This window comes from Musca autumnalis, unplaced genomic scaffold, assembly GCF_047663935.1.
Source record: "Musca autumnalis isolate F117 unplaced genomic scaffold, ASM4766393v1 scaffold_5, whole genome shotgun sequence".
In the NCBI taxonomy this organism is placed as follows: Eukaryota; Metazoa; Arthropoda; class Insecta; order Diptera; family Muscidae; genus Musca; species Musca autumnalis.
In genome coordinates, this window is record NW_027412088.1 from 34,271,911 (window position 1) to 34,287,899 (window position 15,989).

At 34.5% G+C, this 15,989-nt stretch overlaps 1 protein-coding gene across 1 annotated transcript in view; it reads right to left on the bottom strand.

Annotated features, from left to right (window-relative positions):
- Window positions 1-15,989, bottom strand: part of LOC141404594 (uncharacterized) — a 597,851-nt gene that overhangs the window by 260,650 nt on the left and 321,212 nt on the right. Inside the window, exon 4 of the mRNA XM_073988048.1 lies at window positions 3,073-3,250. Within this exon, the coding sequence (XP_073844149.1) occupies window positions 3,073-3,250 (178 nt within the window). The remainder of the gene's footprint in view (window positions 1-3,072; window positions 3,251-15,989) is intronic.

The window sequence follows — 15,989 nt, forward strand, 5'->3', positions numbered from 1 at the left end:
CGCATTGAGGCGTCTACTGTAGAGTATATGGTCCATTGGGGCATCTAATTGGGGCGTCTACTGTATAGTAGATGGTCCATTGGGGCGTCTACTGTATAGTAGATGGTCCATTGGGGCGTCTACTGTATAGTAGATGGTCCATTGGGGCGTCTACTGTATAGTAGATGGCCCATTGGGGCGTCTACTGTATAGTATATGACCCATTGGGGCGTTTACTGTAGAGTATATGGCCCATTGGGGCGTCTACTGTATAGTAGATGACCCATTGGGGCGTCTACTGTAGAGTATATGGCAAATTGGGGCGTCTACTGTATAGTAGATGGAAGTTAGAAGACCACAAGGTGTTCTTATAGAAGACCACAAGGTGTTCTTATAGAAGACCACAAGGTGTTCTTACAGAAGACCACAAGGTGTTCTTATAGAAGACCACAAGGTCTTCTTATAGAAGATCACAAGGTATTCTTATAGAAGACCACAAGTTCTTCTTATAGAAGACCAAAATGTCTTCTTATAGAAGACCACAAGGTATTCTTATAGAAGACCAAAATGTCTTCTTATAGAAGACCTCAAGGTCTTCTTATAGATGAATACAAGGTCGTCGTGTAGAAGACCACAAGGTCTTCTTATAGAAGACCGCATGGTCTTCTTATAGAAGACCAAAAGGTCTTCTTATAGAAGACCACAAGGTCTTCTTATAGAAGACCACAAGGTCTTCTTATAGAAGACCGCATGGTCTTCTTATTGTAGACCACAATGCCTTCTTATAAAAGACCACAAGGTCTTCTTAAAGAAGACAACAAGGTCTTCTTATAGAAGATCACAAGGTCTTCTTATAGAACACCGCAAGGTCTTTCTATAGAAGACCACAAGGTCTTCTTATAGAAGACCACAAGGTCTTCTTATAGAAGACCACAAGGTCTTCTTATAGAAGACGACAAGGTCTTCTTATAGAAGAACACAAGGTCTTCTTATAGAAGACCACAAGGTCTTCTTATAGAAGACCACAAGGGGTTCTTACAGAAGACCACAAGGTCTTCTTACAGAAGACCACAAGGTCTTCTTATAGAAGACCACAAGGTCTTCTTATAGAAGACCACAAGGTCTTCTTATAGAAGACCACAAGGTCTTTTTATAGAAGGCCACAATGTCTTCTTATAGAAGGCCACAAGGTCTTCATATAGAAGACCACAATGCTTCATATAGAAGACCACAAGGTCCTCATATAGAAGACCACAAGGTCTTCCTATAGAAAACCACAAGGTCTTCTTTTAGAAGATCACCAGGTCTTCTTATAGAAGACCACATGGTCTTCATATAGAAGACCACAAGGTCTTCATATAGAAGACCACAAGGTCTTCATATAGAAGACCAAAAGGTCTTCTTATAGAAGACCACAAGGTCTTCTTATAGCAGACCACAAGGTCTGCTTACAGAAAACCACATTGCCTTCTTATAAAAGACCACAAGGTCTTCTTATATAAGACCACTAGGTCTTCTTATATAAGACCACAAGATCTTTTTATAGAAGACCACAAGGTATTCTTATAAAAGACCACAAGGTCTTCTTATAGAAGACCACAAGGTCTTCTTATAGCAGACCACAAGATCGTCTTATAGAAGACCCCATGGTCTTCTTATAGAAGACCACAAGGTTTTCTTATAGCAGACCACAAGGTCTGCTTATAGAAGACCATATTGCCTTCTTATAAAAGACCACAAGGTCTTATTATATAAGACCACAAGGACTTCTTATAGAAGACCACAAGGTCTTCTTATAGAAGACCACAAGGTCGTCTTATAGAAGACCACAAGGTCTTCTTATAGAAGACCCCATGGTATTCTTATAGAAGACCACATGGTATTCTTATAGAAAACGACAAGGTCTTCTTATAGAAGACCACAATGTCTTCTTATAGAAGAACAAAAATCTAAAGTCTTCTTATAGAAGACCGCAAGGTATTCTTATAAAAGACCACAAGGTCTTCTTAAAGAAGACCAGAAGGTCTTCTTATCAAGGACTACAAGGAGTTTTTGCAGAATACAACAAGTGTTTCTTATAAAATCGCTTTGCTAATGAAGACTCATTGTTTTCAGTATAGAAAAAGTATTTATAGTCTTCTTTATGGGAGAAGAGCTTATGGCATTTTCTAAGGAAGAAACAGGTCTTAACTATTAGAAAAGAAGGCATGGTCTCCTTCATTAAAGAAGACTTTATATTTAATTTTGTAAAATAAGTCTGTGGGTGCCACCGTGGTGCAATGGTATGCACGCCCCCCTTGCACGCAGAAGGTCGGGGGTTTAATTCCTCGGCCCAGCAACATCAAACATTTTTCAACGGTGTCAAAATACCCCTCAGTAATGTTGGCGACATTTCCTGAGTATTTCAGCCTTGAAAAACTTCTCCACAAGTGGTGTCTTAAGATACGCCGTTCGGACTCGGCGATAAACAGTAGGTGCCATATCATTGAGCTAAATATGAATCGGGGTGCACTCATTGATATGAGAGAAGTCTCCCTTGTCCCGTATAGGATGTTGTGGAACAATGTTTTTTTTTAATAAGTCTGTATATAAGGAGTCCCCATGACCAACTTCTCAGATCACAACAGTGGCTTCTTTATCCAAAATGGTCCAAATGGTCGTGGTCTCCTGTTATATAAGAGGAGCTGACGATTTTCATTCTTAAAGTGTCATTTGTTTTCTACAAAGAAGACCTTATGATTCTCTTCTTAAGCACATTTTATGGTCAAGAATTGGTATATAATTGGTTCAGGCCTAGCTGTATCCTAAATTAGACCCATTTTTATGCTATGCGTTTGTATTTTATTGTAAATTGGTCTTTGTTTCTTGTTTTATTCTAAAGCAACAAAGAGCTTTATTGCCTACACGAGTGGAAAAGAAAATTCTGTTTGTTTGTTATATTTTTGTTTAAAAGTGAAATAAAAACATTTACATAATTAAAACAAGGCAAACTGCAGTCTGACCCAGGCGGCAACGGTAAATATTTTCCTTGTTTAATCACCACAAAAATTGCCCTTTAACCCCTCAAAAAATTGAAAATTTCTTTAGACTTACTTGAAATGATACGTGCCGTTTTCGTAGCCAAAAAAGGGCACCGTGTAGGTCAGCATCCAAATATTGCCACCACCACAATCATAATAGGGTTTAGACCAGCGACCATCTTCATATTTTACAGCCAAGGTATCGTCTTCGATGCGTTCATCTTCGGTTTTGTTGGAATACAAATGAAAAGCTGTAAACCAAATAAAACAACAACAAAATGGGTAAAAATTAATATCATGCCAGACAATAGCTTTTGTTTATATTTGTTTAAAGGAATTAAAGGTCTATTTTATTAAATTTTCGTAATTAAAAATTCTACTCAAAGTTCATAATTAAAATAAAATAATCCCTTAACATCATCTGAAGGGCTTGGTATTAAATTTTTCAAACAAGAAGCAGAGCGAAAAAAATGTTACAAGCTTTAAATAAAATTAAGCTTTTAAATTACATTACATTTGATTCTGCGTGACATTGGCCTCTGGCCAAAAATTCATTTGATATTGAACGAAACATAGGAAACGGAAATTGAAAACACATCCTCAGATACACAACGAGGGAAAACATCCACACGTAAATACGAGAGAGGCTATTGATTTTTTTGTGTTTGTTCTCCAACCATAACATGTGGTCGTGAAGTTGCCTCAAAACCAGATGTGCGCTGTAAAAGTTTCCATGCGAAAAAAAAACAACAACCAGAAGCGGAAGAGGTGGTACACTGTTTTTTTCAATAACCTGTGGTGCTTCTGTTTTTTTTTCTGTACAAATATTTAATTATAAAACATATTTATAGACTATCACGCTCTCCAATCAGCAGTAGGCATAATTGAATTTAAGAAAAAAAATTATAAATAGACCAAATGCCTACTGCCTCTGTGAAAAAGTTGATGCTTTCTGATAAAATGTGTTTTTATAATCAAGATAAATGTTCGCACATAACTCGACTTAGGTTTTTATGCAAAGAAAATTTGTCCACGCCCACATTTACGCAATTTTTTTCAATTTTCAATTTTTACCTTTTCTACAAAAAACGACTGAACCGATTTTCCTGAAATTGCCAGGGAACAGTGCTACAAATTCAGTTGAATTTCGGAGGGGGCGGTGTACTTCACCTATTTCTTTAAAAATGATATAGCTTTATAAATAAAATATAAGAAAGTACCACTCAGCTGTGCTGACGGAGATATACCCTCAGCCACTGACCAAAAAAAAAAAAAAAAAGAAACCCAAACACAATAATTATGCCGTATATAAAATATGCTGATTTTGTATCTGGAGTTTGCTTTAAAATATGTAGGTATCGTAATGTGGGGCTATACCAAATCATTGACATATACCAAACATTTTCAGTAAACAAACTTCTTCATAAAGGACTCGAAATATTAAATTACGTTAAACCATGGCACAATTACCCAGGTAGTGGCATCGTAAAATTTTGAATATGTTTTGTCAAAAATTTCTTTATGTTGTTGGGGATATTACAACAAAAACAAGTAAAAAAGTATCAGTCGTCTTTGCCGACAGAGATATACTCTCAGCCAATGTGAATTGAAAGCTTCATGTACGGACAGATCGAATTTATTTAGGGTCTTTTCAGAACTTTGTGGCCCTTTTTAGACATTTGAACTTGCCGACAAAAATGTGGATTAGGATTAAGGTTCAAAAGTATTGCGGAGGAGGTACTTAAAGGAATGGACCGACATAGTCCATTATGGAAGTATCCACGGAAAACATAATGTCGCTGTAAACAGGACCACATTCTACATTACCAAAGGATCATCGAACAGACCCTAAACTGCACTTAGACACAAATGTTGTGGGGGAGGTACCCTAAGGAGAGGAGCGATATGGGCCCTTTTAGAATATAAACTAAATTTGAACAAAATATTAGGAGATCCAAATCGTACATACGATTTTAGTGACATTTTTAAATGTTGGGGGGAAGTAGCGGAAGTTGTGTACCGGTATTGTCCATTTTCGAACTGAAACTAAGTTTGGACCAAAAATGACGAAGCTCATTTTTTGGACCAAATCTGTTGATCAGTTCGAGAGACCATAGGGGTTTTTACACCTTTCGGGCTGTTTTCTCTAGAAGTAGGGACTTGCCCTTGAAAAAACTTTTACCGTTGCAAATGAGGCAGCGAATGCAAGTTATCGCGCTCTCCAGCCACTACATATGGTGCCATGGGTTTAAAACTTTCGGGCTGTTTTCTCAAGACGACTTGCCCCTGAAAAAACTTCTACCATCGTAAGTGAGGCTTCAACAGAAATCAAATTGATTCGAGAGCAGGTCTTTAAGTGAACTAATCCTGAATTTTGTGTGGGCGGTACCCGAAGGAGTGGAAAAATATAGTCCACATTCAAGCCTGACATACATCTGGTAGATATATTATGACGTGTAAAGTGTGGACCAAATCGATCACTCCCTTCAAAAGTTATCGTGCGCACAATTTTTCTGAACAAATTTGAACTTTTGTGGGGGAGGTACCTGCAGGATTGGGCCGATATTCGAACATAAACTAAGTTTGGACAAAATATTACGAAGGCCAAATTTTGGACCGAATCGGCAGATCCGTTCGAGAGTTATCTTGCGCTCCAACCACTACAGACGGTGTCATAGGAGTTTTTTTGCACCTTTAAGGCTATTTTCTCAGGTATGTATGGACTTGCCCAAAATAAAACTTGTACCTCCGTAATGGAGGCAACGAATACAAGTTGCTACAACAAAAATCAAAACGATCCGAGAGCAGGTCCTAAACTGAATTTTTCCGAAATTTTGTGTGGGAGGTACCCGAAGGAGTGGACCAATAGAGTCCATATTGGAATCTCGTCTATGTTTTGTAGAAATTTCACGATGTGCCAAGTATGGGCCAAATCCCTTCAAGAGTTGTCGTGCGCACAACTTTTCCGAATATTTTCGAACTTTTGTGTTGGAGGTACCGGAAGGAGTGGGCCGATATAACCCATCTTCGAACTTATACTAAGTTTGAACGAAATATTACGAAAGCCAAATTTTGGACCAAATCGGTTCATCCGTTCGAGAGTAATCGTGCACACCAGTCAGCTAGACGAACAGACAGACAGGCGGACGGACATTGCTAAATCTACTCCAAATTGTTTGAAACTGATTTCGTCCAAACATACTTGGGGTCTAAAACCATTATTTCGAGTTATCTTGCACAATAGACATTTTAGTAGGTGCCGCAGGGTTTTGAAGCTTTTTAAATGTGATGACCACGACCACTTTTTTCTATACATTATTTTTTGAAAACTACTAAACCTAGTTTCATGAAATTCTCAGAAAATGTTCAGGAATGTCCCGTGGTCCAAAATCCTATATATTTGTTGATGAATTTCGGAGGCCTATTGTTTATAAACGCTATATTTGCTAAAATTATCAATGCATCGGCTTGCAAATTAATTTTCGAGAGGTTGCGCTCCCGATCAAATGTTCTTTCCCGGTGCCCGAAGTCCCGACCACGGACAGTTTTTAAGTATGTTATATCTAGAAAACTAACGAATGGATTTTCATGAAATTTTGTGGAATGATCCGTGGCATGAAATTCGAAGGCGGCACGGTATCTCCCCTATTTAGAAGAACTATATATTTACAAATCTCCTAAAATGGTGAAGTTCAACGGTCCATCAGCCATGAAAAACTAAAAACGTATAATTCTCAATAAGCGGAGAATTCGACTTTAGCATTTTTTCAACTTTTATAATTAGATCGTTTTAAGAAAAAGATAGGGGACATGGACACATAGGCGAACAAATCCGACAAAGTCCGTAAGAGAAAAAAAGGTTACAGAAAAAATCTGTTGACAAATTTAATATCCTCAATGAATAACTTGGTTTCACAATGGGCCGGAAAAAATGAGGTAGAAAATACCTATTTTTGAATAGTAAATACGACGGGCCAGCAACGCGGACCCGGGTCTGCTAGTCTTGATGTATAAAAGAGCTTAGTGATGAGTAACTGGCAAATCATCCCCCAGACGAAACGCCTGAAGCTTGAAATTTTGAGTGTGGGTTGTTGTTGGAGTGTAGGGGTGAGATACGGTTGGGTTTTTGGGAAATTCGAACTAGAAGGGTACGAAAAGCACTAAAAGGTGCTAAATATGGTACCCTTTGTATTAGACAAACGGGAAAAGATAGAATTCTGAAATTTGGAATAAGGGTCACTAATGGAGAGTTAGAACAATTTACTAGAGGGTTTTAGGAAATTCGGCCTATACGTGTATGAAAAGTACTACATGTTATATTGAACGGATATAGCAAGAATCTTGAAATTCGGTATAGAATCAAGGTTCTGTTTATGTAAGGAAGTGGTCTTGGAAATTCGTACTTTCTGTTCGAAAAGTACTAAATGATACTAAATTTACTACAATTTGTATTTGGGTGAACGTAGAGGGCTGGAAACCTGAAATTTTGAATTAAGATTACTGTTGATTACTGTTGTACTTATGTGTACGGAAAGTACTCAACGGTACTAAATTTGGTACAATTTGGACTTGGTGAACCGACAGAGGTGGAAACCTGAAATTTGGAATTAGAATTACTTACTGTGGAAGTGTAGGATTGATTAGCTAAAATCCCAAATACCTTAAATCGGGAGGTACCGTTATATGGGTACCAAAACTTGGACCTATCTTGATAATTTGTAGATAAGTTTTTTGGTCATTGGGAATAGCAAATGTAACATTTCAGCTAATTGGGTCAGAAAATGTAGCTCAAACCCTTAAAATACCTTAAATTGAGAGGTACCATTATATGGGGTTATACCAATGCGTGAATATATCTTGGTAATTTTTAGTGGAGAAGTTTTTTGGTCATTGAGAATTTCAAATTTCAGGTAATTCGGGCAAAATATGTAGCTGGAATCCTCAAACTACCATAAATTGGGTTGTATCTCACGGTGCGTCTTAACTAACTTTAAATGAAAGGTGCTTACCCCAAGGAAACTTTTTTCTGAAACTACAATGTTCATAGATAAGAAAAATCAAAAAAACAAAAAAATCGCCGGAGAGATTTTCAAATAAATCGCGGTCGAAGTTCACATGTTCAGGGGTTTGCTAGGTTTTCACGATTTTTCTTGGAAATCGCATGGTCTATCGTAATGGGACTTATGATTTTTTCCTAGGTTTTTTTTCATTTTTGAGATATAGAAGTACAAATCGAGATAATGCATTGACTGTAGCCTCCTTATAAAACAATGTCATGCACGATTCGTCTTAACTAACTTTAAATAAAAACCGCTTACACCTGGGAAGTTTTTGCGATTCTGAAAAAGCAATGTTCACAAATGCGAAAAAGCCCAAAACAAGCAAAAATATCTAAAGGGATTTTTTAAAAAAATTGACGTCAAAGTTCCCAATTTTTAGTTTATGTTAAGTTTTCATGATTTTTCTTGGAAACAATTGTATTTGCTTGAAAAATATTGTAGAGGATTTCACTTCTACAACATATAGCCCATCTTCGAACATGACCTGCCTATGGAAAAAAAGACACTAGGGTGCAAATTTTTTAGGGTTCTATCTCAATTTTGCGGATGCTAGATTGATTACAAAAGACGGATATAGCTAGATCGTCCTAGAATATTATCCTGTTCAAGAATATATACACTTTATATTAATTAGTTCGATGTGTAACAAGCAAAAACAAACTTAGTATGCCCTCCATACTATGGTGAAGGGTATAAAAATGTGAACTTTTACCGCGATTTATTCCAAATGCCCTCCGGCGATTTTTTTGTCACAATACCCTTACTAAATGGTGGTCTATATGGTCTCCAATAGGTGTGATTGAATTTGCTTTGTTTCTAAAAATAATCACTACCCGACATTCAATTCACCACATTCATGTTGGTAACATAAAAGGTCAACAATTTGTTTTATATACACATGTATGTATGTACCTTTGAATGTATGTACCTTTGAATGTATGTATATTGGTTTACATACTGAAATAATGTTCGGAAAGGTCACATTCTATTTGCAAAATTTCTATCAACTCTTATATATTTTATTGTATAATTTTCATATTATAATAAGTAAAATATTTTTCGGCTAGTTAATCACATTACTTACTGCGGTTATTTTATTATTTTTTGTGGCTCAAAGTTTTATGGTCAAATTTGACCTATTGACAAAGAGTAATAAACGAAAATGAATAAAATAAAATAACCAAGTGGAAAAATAAAATTATATAAAATGGGCAAATAAATGAAAAGACTTCAAACATGTATTGTTGATGTACATATATTAGGTGGGGACGGAATATAGATTCTAAAAAATGAATTAAGGACTTATTTCCCTAAGACGATCCGAATTCAAATTCGTTCGAATTGTTAGCAAACCCCTGATGCTGCAAGAAATGTTTGATTGAAAATAAAAACAATTCAAATACACTGCGCAACAAAATGGAGGTGAAAGTCTGGGGCACGGAAAATTCCTCTTGGGGAAGAAAGGCCTTGGTGAGTCTATTAAGAAACCCGAAGGACAGATCCGCCGTGAGTCGAACTTCCGCGTTATGGGGTGATGAAGTTTTTGCTAAAGGCCGTGTAAGCCATCAGGAATTAGCGTTATATCTCTGTTCACTGTTGCTTTAGCTTATTCTTGAGATAACATGCCTTCAGCCAAATCGAATGAGGATTATTTTCGTAGATCACTTCGACCTTCTAACTCGATTCTTTTAATGTCCTTTTCGTCCTTTATTTTAAGAGCCGCTCTAAAAATACCACAAAATGGCGTTTTTAAGCTTCGAAATGTTCTGCAAAAATGTCGCTCAGGAAATTTTAGGTACGGCTCTCACAAAAGGACCATGAAAACGAGACAAAATCCATTAATTGTAAATGAGAGTCGTACCTAAAATTTTCTGAGCGACAATTTTACAGAACATTTCGAGGCTGAAAAACGTCATTTTGTGGTACTTTTAGAGCGGCTCTTAAAATAAAGGACGAAAAGGACATTGAAGGAAGCGAGTTAGAAGGTCGAAGTGCTCTACGAAAATAATCCTAATTCGATTTGACTGAAGACATGTCATCTAAATAATAAGCTAAAGCAACAGCGAACAAAGATATAGCGCTAATTCCGGATGGTTTACAGGGTCTCTAGCAAAAACTTCATCATGGCATAACGCGGAAGTTCGACTCTGTCCTTCGGGGTTCTTGATATACTCACCAAGGCCTTTCATCTCCAAAAGGAATTATCTCTGCCCCAAAATGTGTGTTCACAGTGATATTTAAAAAAAGTTTGATTGTAGTTCGAATGTATTCGAATCGGCTTATAAAAACAGACCATACATATTTTTTCAAAATGTATCATTGAAATGAAAGAGAATTATTGGAGATGAATTAAAAATAAACTCTTTATCACCAGATACAAGTGTAGACTCTTTTCAAAGGAGAAATTGCAAAACAATTATATTTATACCTCAAGCCGTATTTTGAAAATGGAGGTTCTATTCATTTTTTTTACCAAGTCCGAGAGGTGTTTGAACTGGAATTACACTTCTTTATATAAGTTTTAATTGGCTGAAATAATTTTGAAATATAAACCAAAATTATGTTCAGAGTTCAATTAGCCTTGGAAGTGTTGATGTTGTCTTGCCCAAGGCTCAAACTCTAAGCTTTCACAGTGTAAAATTTCACCACATAACCTCTAGAAGATTATTGTAAAATTTCCAACTATTACCTTTGTTAACAAGAAAAGTATAAATATCCATAAATTAATTATTAGAAATAAGCAGCAACATGAATCCTAACAAACATGAGGTACACATTCCTTCCCTCCACTTCAATCAAATCCCAGTAAAAAATAAACGTGTTCACGACTTCAATCTACTTTATTGAATGCCTGCGATTACAATACCACTACTTGCCGCTGTAATAAAATATTTAATTTGCTGTGGTCGATTGTACAATAAAATCATAATAAAAGTAGTTGTGGCGCAGCAGTAAGCAACACCATCCACCCGCATAACCACCAACACCACGAGCTGCCGCCACCGCAGTAGGAGTACTCATGGTTGTAATTTTTATCGTAATTACAATAATTGAAAGCAATGTATTACACAAATTATGGGCATGTTGAACAGCTCGAATACCTGACGGCTTCAGTGCAGTTTTTAACAACACAGTTTTAATTATCCATAATAGTGGTTAGCGCGACAAAGAAAGCCAAAATATTGAATAGCCGCTTTTTTTGCTGGGAGTGAGCGGAGGGAGATGCAAAAAACCACACCACAGTTGACAGATGGATATTTTATGAACATGAATTAATTTTTTGCAAAAACAATGCGAGTGTTTAACTGTAACACACAGTGATGAACCCTCTCGCCTCTTTCAACCGCACAATAAAAACTGTACAAGTTTTATTAAATGTTGGGTGAGACCACATGGCAAAATTGTTGGTTCAAGGGAGTGGATATTCGCAGGATTTATTATTAATTTTATAAACAATATACAAGGAGACATGGATTGCGGACCATTAACCTTCCTTTACGAAAATAGAGAATGATAAAATGTAGATATATCTATGTCATTGTACACATGTAGTTGGCGTAGGGTATAAAAATAACAAGCAACGGCCCAGGCCTTATCTTGGTCCCTCTTTCATCTCAAGTGGACATTGTCCTCCCCGTCTTGTAGTGGGCCACCATGTCCCGCTCGTTCACCCATAAGAACGATAAAAACTTGGATTTGGCGTTGGGCTAGCAACCCGTTCCCCCATTAAGCATCGTACTCTGAAAAAAAAAAAACAAAGAAAAATAAAAACAAACCCCTCTAAAGATGACTACTGCCGCAAATGCTTTAAGGGCCATGCTTCGCGAATCTGCACCTGGAATGTTCGGCCTCTTTGTAGATAAGGCGCAATCTACGCATTGACAGATGTACTTGAAAAATACAAGACCGGTATTACTGCCGTACAGGCAATATGATGAATTGGGAAAGGCGTGTCAACAACACATAAAGGTGACGAACGGTATTATAGTAGTTATGACATAAAGTATGATTTTGGTTGTGGGGGTGTTGCTGATCGGTGGTTAAAACATGTGGTGTCCAGCTTTACCCCTTGAATGAAAAACTTGCTAAAATATGGATAAAAGCAAAATTCTTCAACACCACCATTATCTGCGCTCATGCTCCCACTGAAGACAAGAACGAACAGACCGAAAATATGTTTTACGAGCGCTTAGAAAAAACATATGGCAGTTGTCCTGCACTTGACCTTAAAATTATTCTAGACGATAAATGCCAAAATTGGAAGGAAAAATATCTTTGACCCAACAGATGGGAAAATCAGTCTCCACAGTGAAATATCTGACAATGGAATGAGGCTGTTAGTAGTATCAGATTTAAGGATCTCTTCATTCATAAGGGCACCTGTCTGTCTTCGGACCAAAAAAACAGGAAATCAAACTGATCACGTTGTGACAGATGGAAGACATTCATCGAGTGCGTTGGCTATATGATCATTCCGAGCAACAAACATAGACTCGGACTGCCAACTTGTTGTAGTAAATGTGCGTACCCGACTAAACGTAGCAAATAAAGTACGACATTTGATATCGGTAAACTGCAATGACACAGCATATTCCACACACCACAGTATATTCCAAGCACCCCCTGTTGATTTTTCAAAATAACATTTTCAAGGACTTGGATTTTTAAAAAATATTTTTCCAAAGGCGTGGATTTTTAAAAAATATTTTTCGAAGGACGTGGATTTTTAGAAAATATTTTTCGAAGGACGTGGATTTTTAAAAATTATTTTTCCAAGGGCGTGGATTAAAAAAAACATTTTTCTATGGAATTGGATTTTTAAAAAATATATATTTTTTCGATTACGTTGATTTAAAAAAATGCATTTTTTCCAGGACTTTTTAAAAAGTATTTTTTTCAATGACGTGGATTTTGTAAAAAGCATATTTTTTAAATTACCTTGATTTTTTTAAAAAATATTTTTCAATGACGTGTATTTAAAAAAATGTTTTTTTTTCAATGACTTGGATTTTTAAAAAAAATATTTTTTTCAATGACGTGGATTTTTAAAAAAGAAAAAATTTTTTCAATGACGTGGATTTAAAAAAAAGTATTTTTTTCAATGACGTGGATTTAAAAAAAATATTTTTTTCAATGACGTCAATTTAAAAAAATATTTTTTTCAATGACGTCATTTTAAAAAAATATTTTTTTCAATGACGTCAATTTAAAAAAAAAATTTTTTCAATGACGTGGATTTAAAAAAAAAAAAAATTTTCATTGACGTGGATTTTTAAAAAAATATTTTTTTCAATGACGTGGATTTTTAAAAAAATATTTTTTCAATGGCGTGGATTAAAAAAAAAGAAATTTTTTTCAATGACGTGGATTTTTAAAAAAATATTTTTTTCAATGACGTGGATTTTTAAAAAAAATTTTTTTTAATGACGTGGATTTTTAAAAAAATATTTTTTTCAATGACGTGGATTTTAAAATTTTTTATTCAATGACGTGGACTTTTAAAAAATATTTTTTCAATGACGTGGATTTTAAATTTTTTTTATTCAATGACGTGGACTTTTAAAAAATATTTTTTCAATGACGTGGATTTTTAAAAATATTTTTTTTCAATGACGTGGATTTTTAAAAAATATTTTTTTCAATGACGTGGATTTTTAAAAAAATCTTTTTTTTCAATGACGTGGATTTTTAAAAAATCTTTTTTTTCAATGACGTGGATTTTTAAAAAATATTTTTTTCAATGACGTGGATTTTTAAAAAATGTTTTTTTCAATGACGTGGAATATTAAAAATAATTTTTTCAATGACGTGGATTTTTAAAAAGTATATATAATTTTAAATTTAAAAAAAATTCTTTCAATGACGTGGATTTTTAAAAAGTATATATAATTTTAAATTTAAAAAAAATTCTTTCAATGACGTGGATTTAAAAAAAAAACAATACTTTTTTTCAATGACTGAATTTTTAAAAAAAATATTTTTTTTTCAATGACGTGGATTTTTAAAAAATATTTTTTTCAATGACGTGGCTGCACAAAAAAAATAAATATAAGTTTTTCAGTGACGGGAACTAAATTTTTTTTTGGGTTTTTAAAAAAATAAAATTTTCAATGACGTGGATTTACAAAAAGGATATATAATTTTAAATTTAAAAAAAAAATTCTTTCAATGACGTGGATTTAAAAAAAATAATACTTTTTTTCAATGACGTGGATTTTTTAAAAATATTTTTTCAATGACGTGGATTTTTTAAAAATATTTTTTTAATGACGTTGATTTTTTAAAAATATTTTTTCAATGACGTGGATCTTTTAAAAAAAAATTTTTGAAAGACGTGGATTTTTTAAAAATATTTTTTCAATGACGTGAATTTTTAAAGAATATTTTTTTCAATGACGTGGCTGCACAAAAAAATAAATATAATTTTTTCAGTAACGGGAATTAAATTTATTTTTTTTTTGGGTTTTTTAAAAAAATATTTTTTCAATGACGTGGATTTACAAAAAGTATATATAATTTTAAATTTAAAAAAAAATTCTTTCAATGACGTGGATTTAAAAAAAAACAAAATAAAACATTCAGCTGAGCCCGGCTGGGATTCGAACCTGGGTCGTCGCCAACTAACAGACAATGTTGCTGACGTCTTAGCGTTCTAAACCACAATCCACTTAAAAAATCTTTCGATTTGAAAGACATATATACAGTCTACGATGGAAAAAAGCTATCGACTGTAATATGAATGTAACATTGAAAAAATTGATTTCTGGAATAGAAGGGGGACAAATGAGTCGTCTTTGGAAATAAAAAGCTGCAATTTGAACTTCACAAATGCAAAATTTGCAATCTTGGATGTATAAATAGGAGCTCCAAATGGCGAAAATTGTCTAGCAACAACAACACATTAATATGCCTGATGATGTTAGCCTAACCAGCTAACGAAACGATCGTCGCATAGTGGTTGATGTGTGTGTGTAGGACTTCGCTAGATATCAATTTTTCAATGTAATTTCCTTAGGTCATAAAAAAGCTCGATTAATTAAATTAATTAAATCTCACAAATAATGGCCTTCGCCCCTAAAAAGGCAAAAACTTTAAAATAAAACATTCAGCTGAGCCCGGCTGGGATTCGAACCTGGGTCGTCGCCAACTAACAGACAATGTTGCTGACGTCTTAGCGTTCTAAACCACAATCCACTTAAAAAATCTTTCGATTTGAAAGACATATATACAGTCTACGATGGAAAAAAGCTATCGACTGTAATATGAATGTAACATTGAAAAAATTGATTTCTGGAATAGAAGGGGGACAAATGAGTCGTCTTTGGAAATAAAAAGCTGCAATTTGAACTTCACAAATGCAAAATTTGCAATCTTGGATGTATAAATAGGAGCTCCAAATGGCGAAAATTGTCTAGCAACAACAACACATTAATATGCCTGATGATGTTAGCCTAACCAGCTAACGAAACGATCGTCGCATAGTGGTTGATGTGTGTGTGTAGGACTTCGCTAGATATCAATTTTTCAATGTAATTTCCTTAGGTCATAAAAAAGCTCGATTAATTAAATTAATTAAATCTCACAAATAATGGCCTTCGCCCCTAAAAAGGCAAAAACTTTAAAATAAAATACTTTTTTTCAATGACTGAAATTTTAAAAAAATATTTTTTTTTCAATGACGTGAATTTTTAAAAAATATTTTTTTTCAATGACGTGGCTGCACAAAAAAATAAATATAATTTTTTCAGTGACGGGAACTAAATTTTTTTTTTTTTGGGTTTTTAAAAAAATAAAATTTTCAATGACGTGGATTTACAAAAAGGATATATAATTTTAAATTTAAAAAAAAAAATCTTTCAATGGCGTGGATTTAAAAAAAATAATACTTTTTTTCAATGACGTGGATTTTTTAAAAATATTTTTTCAATGA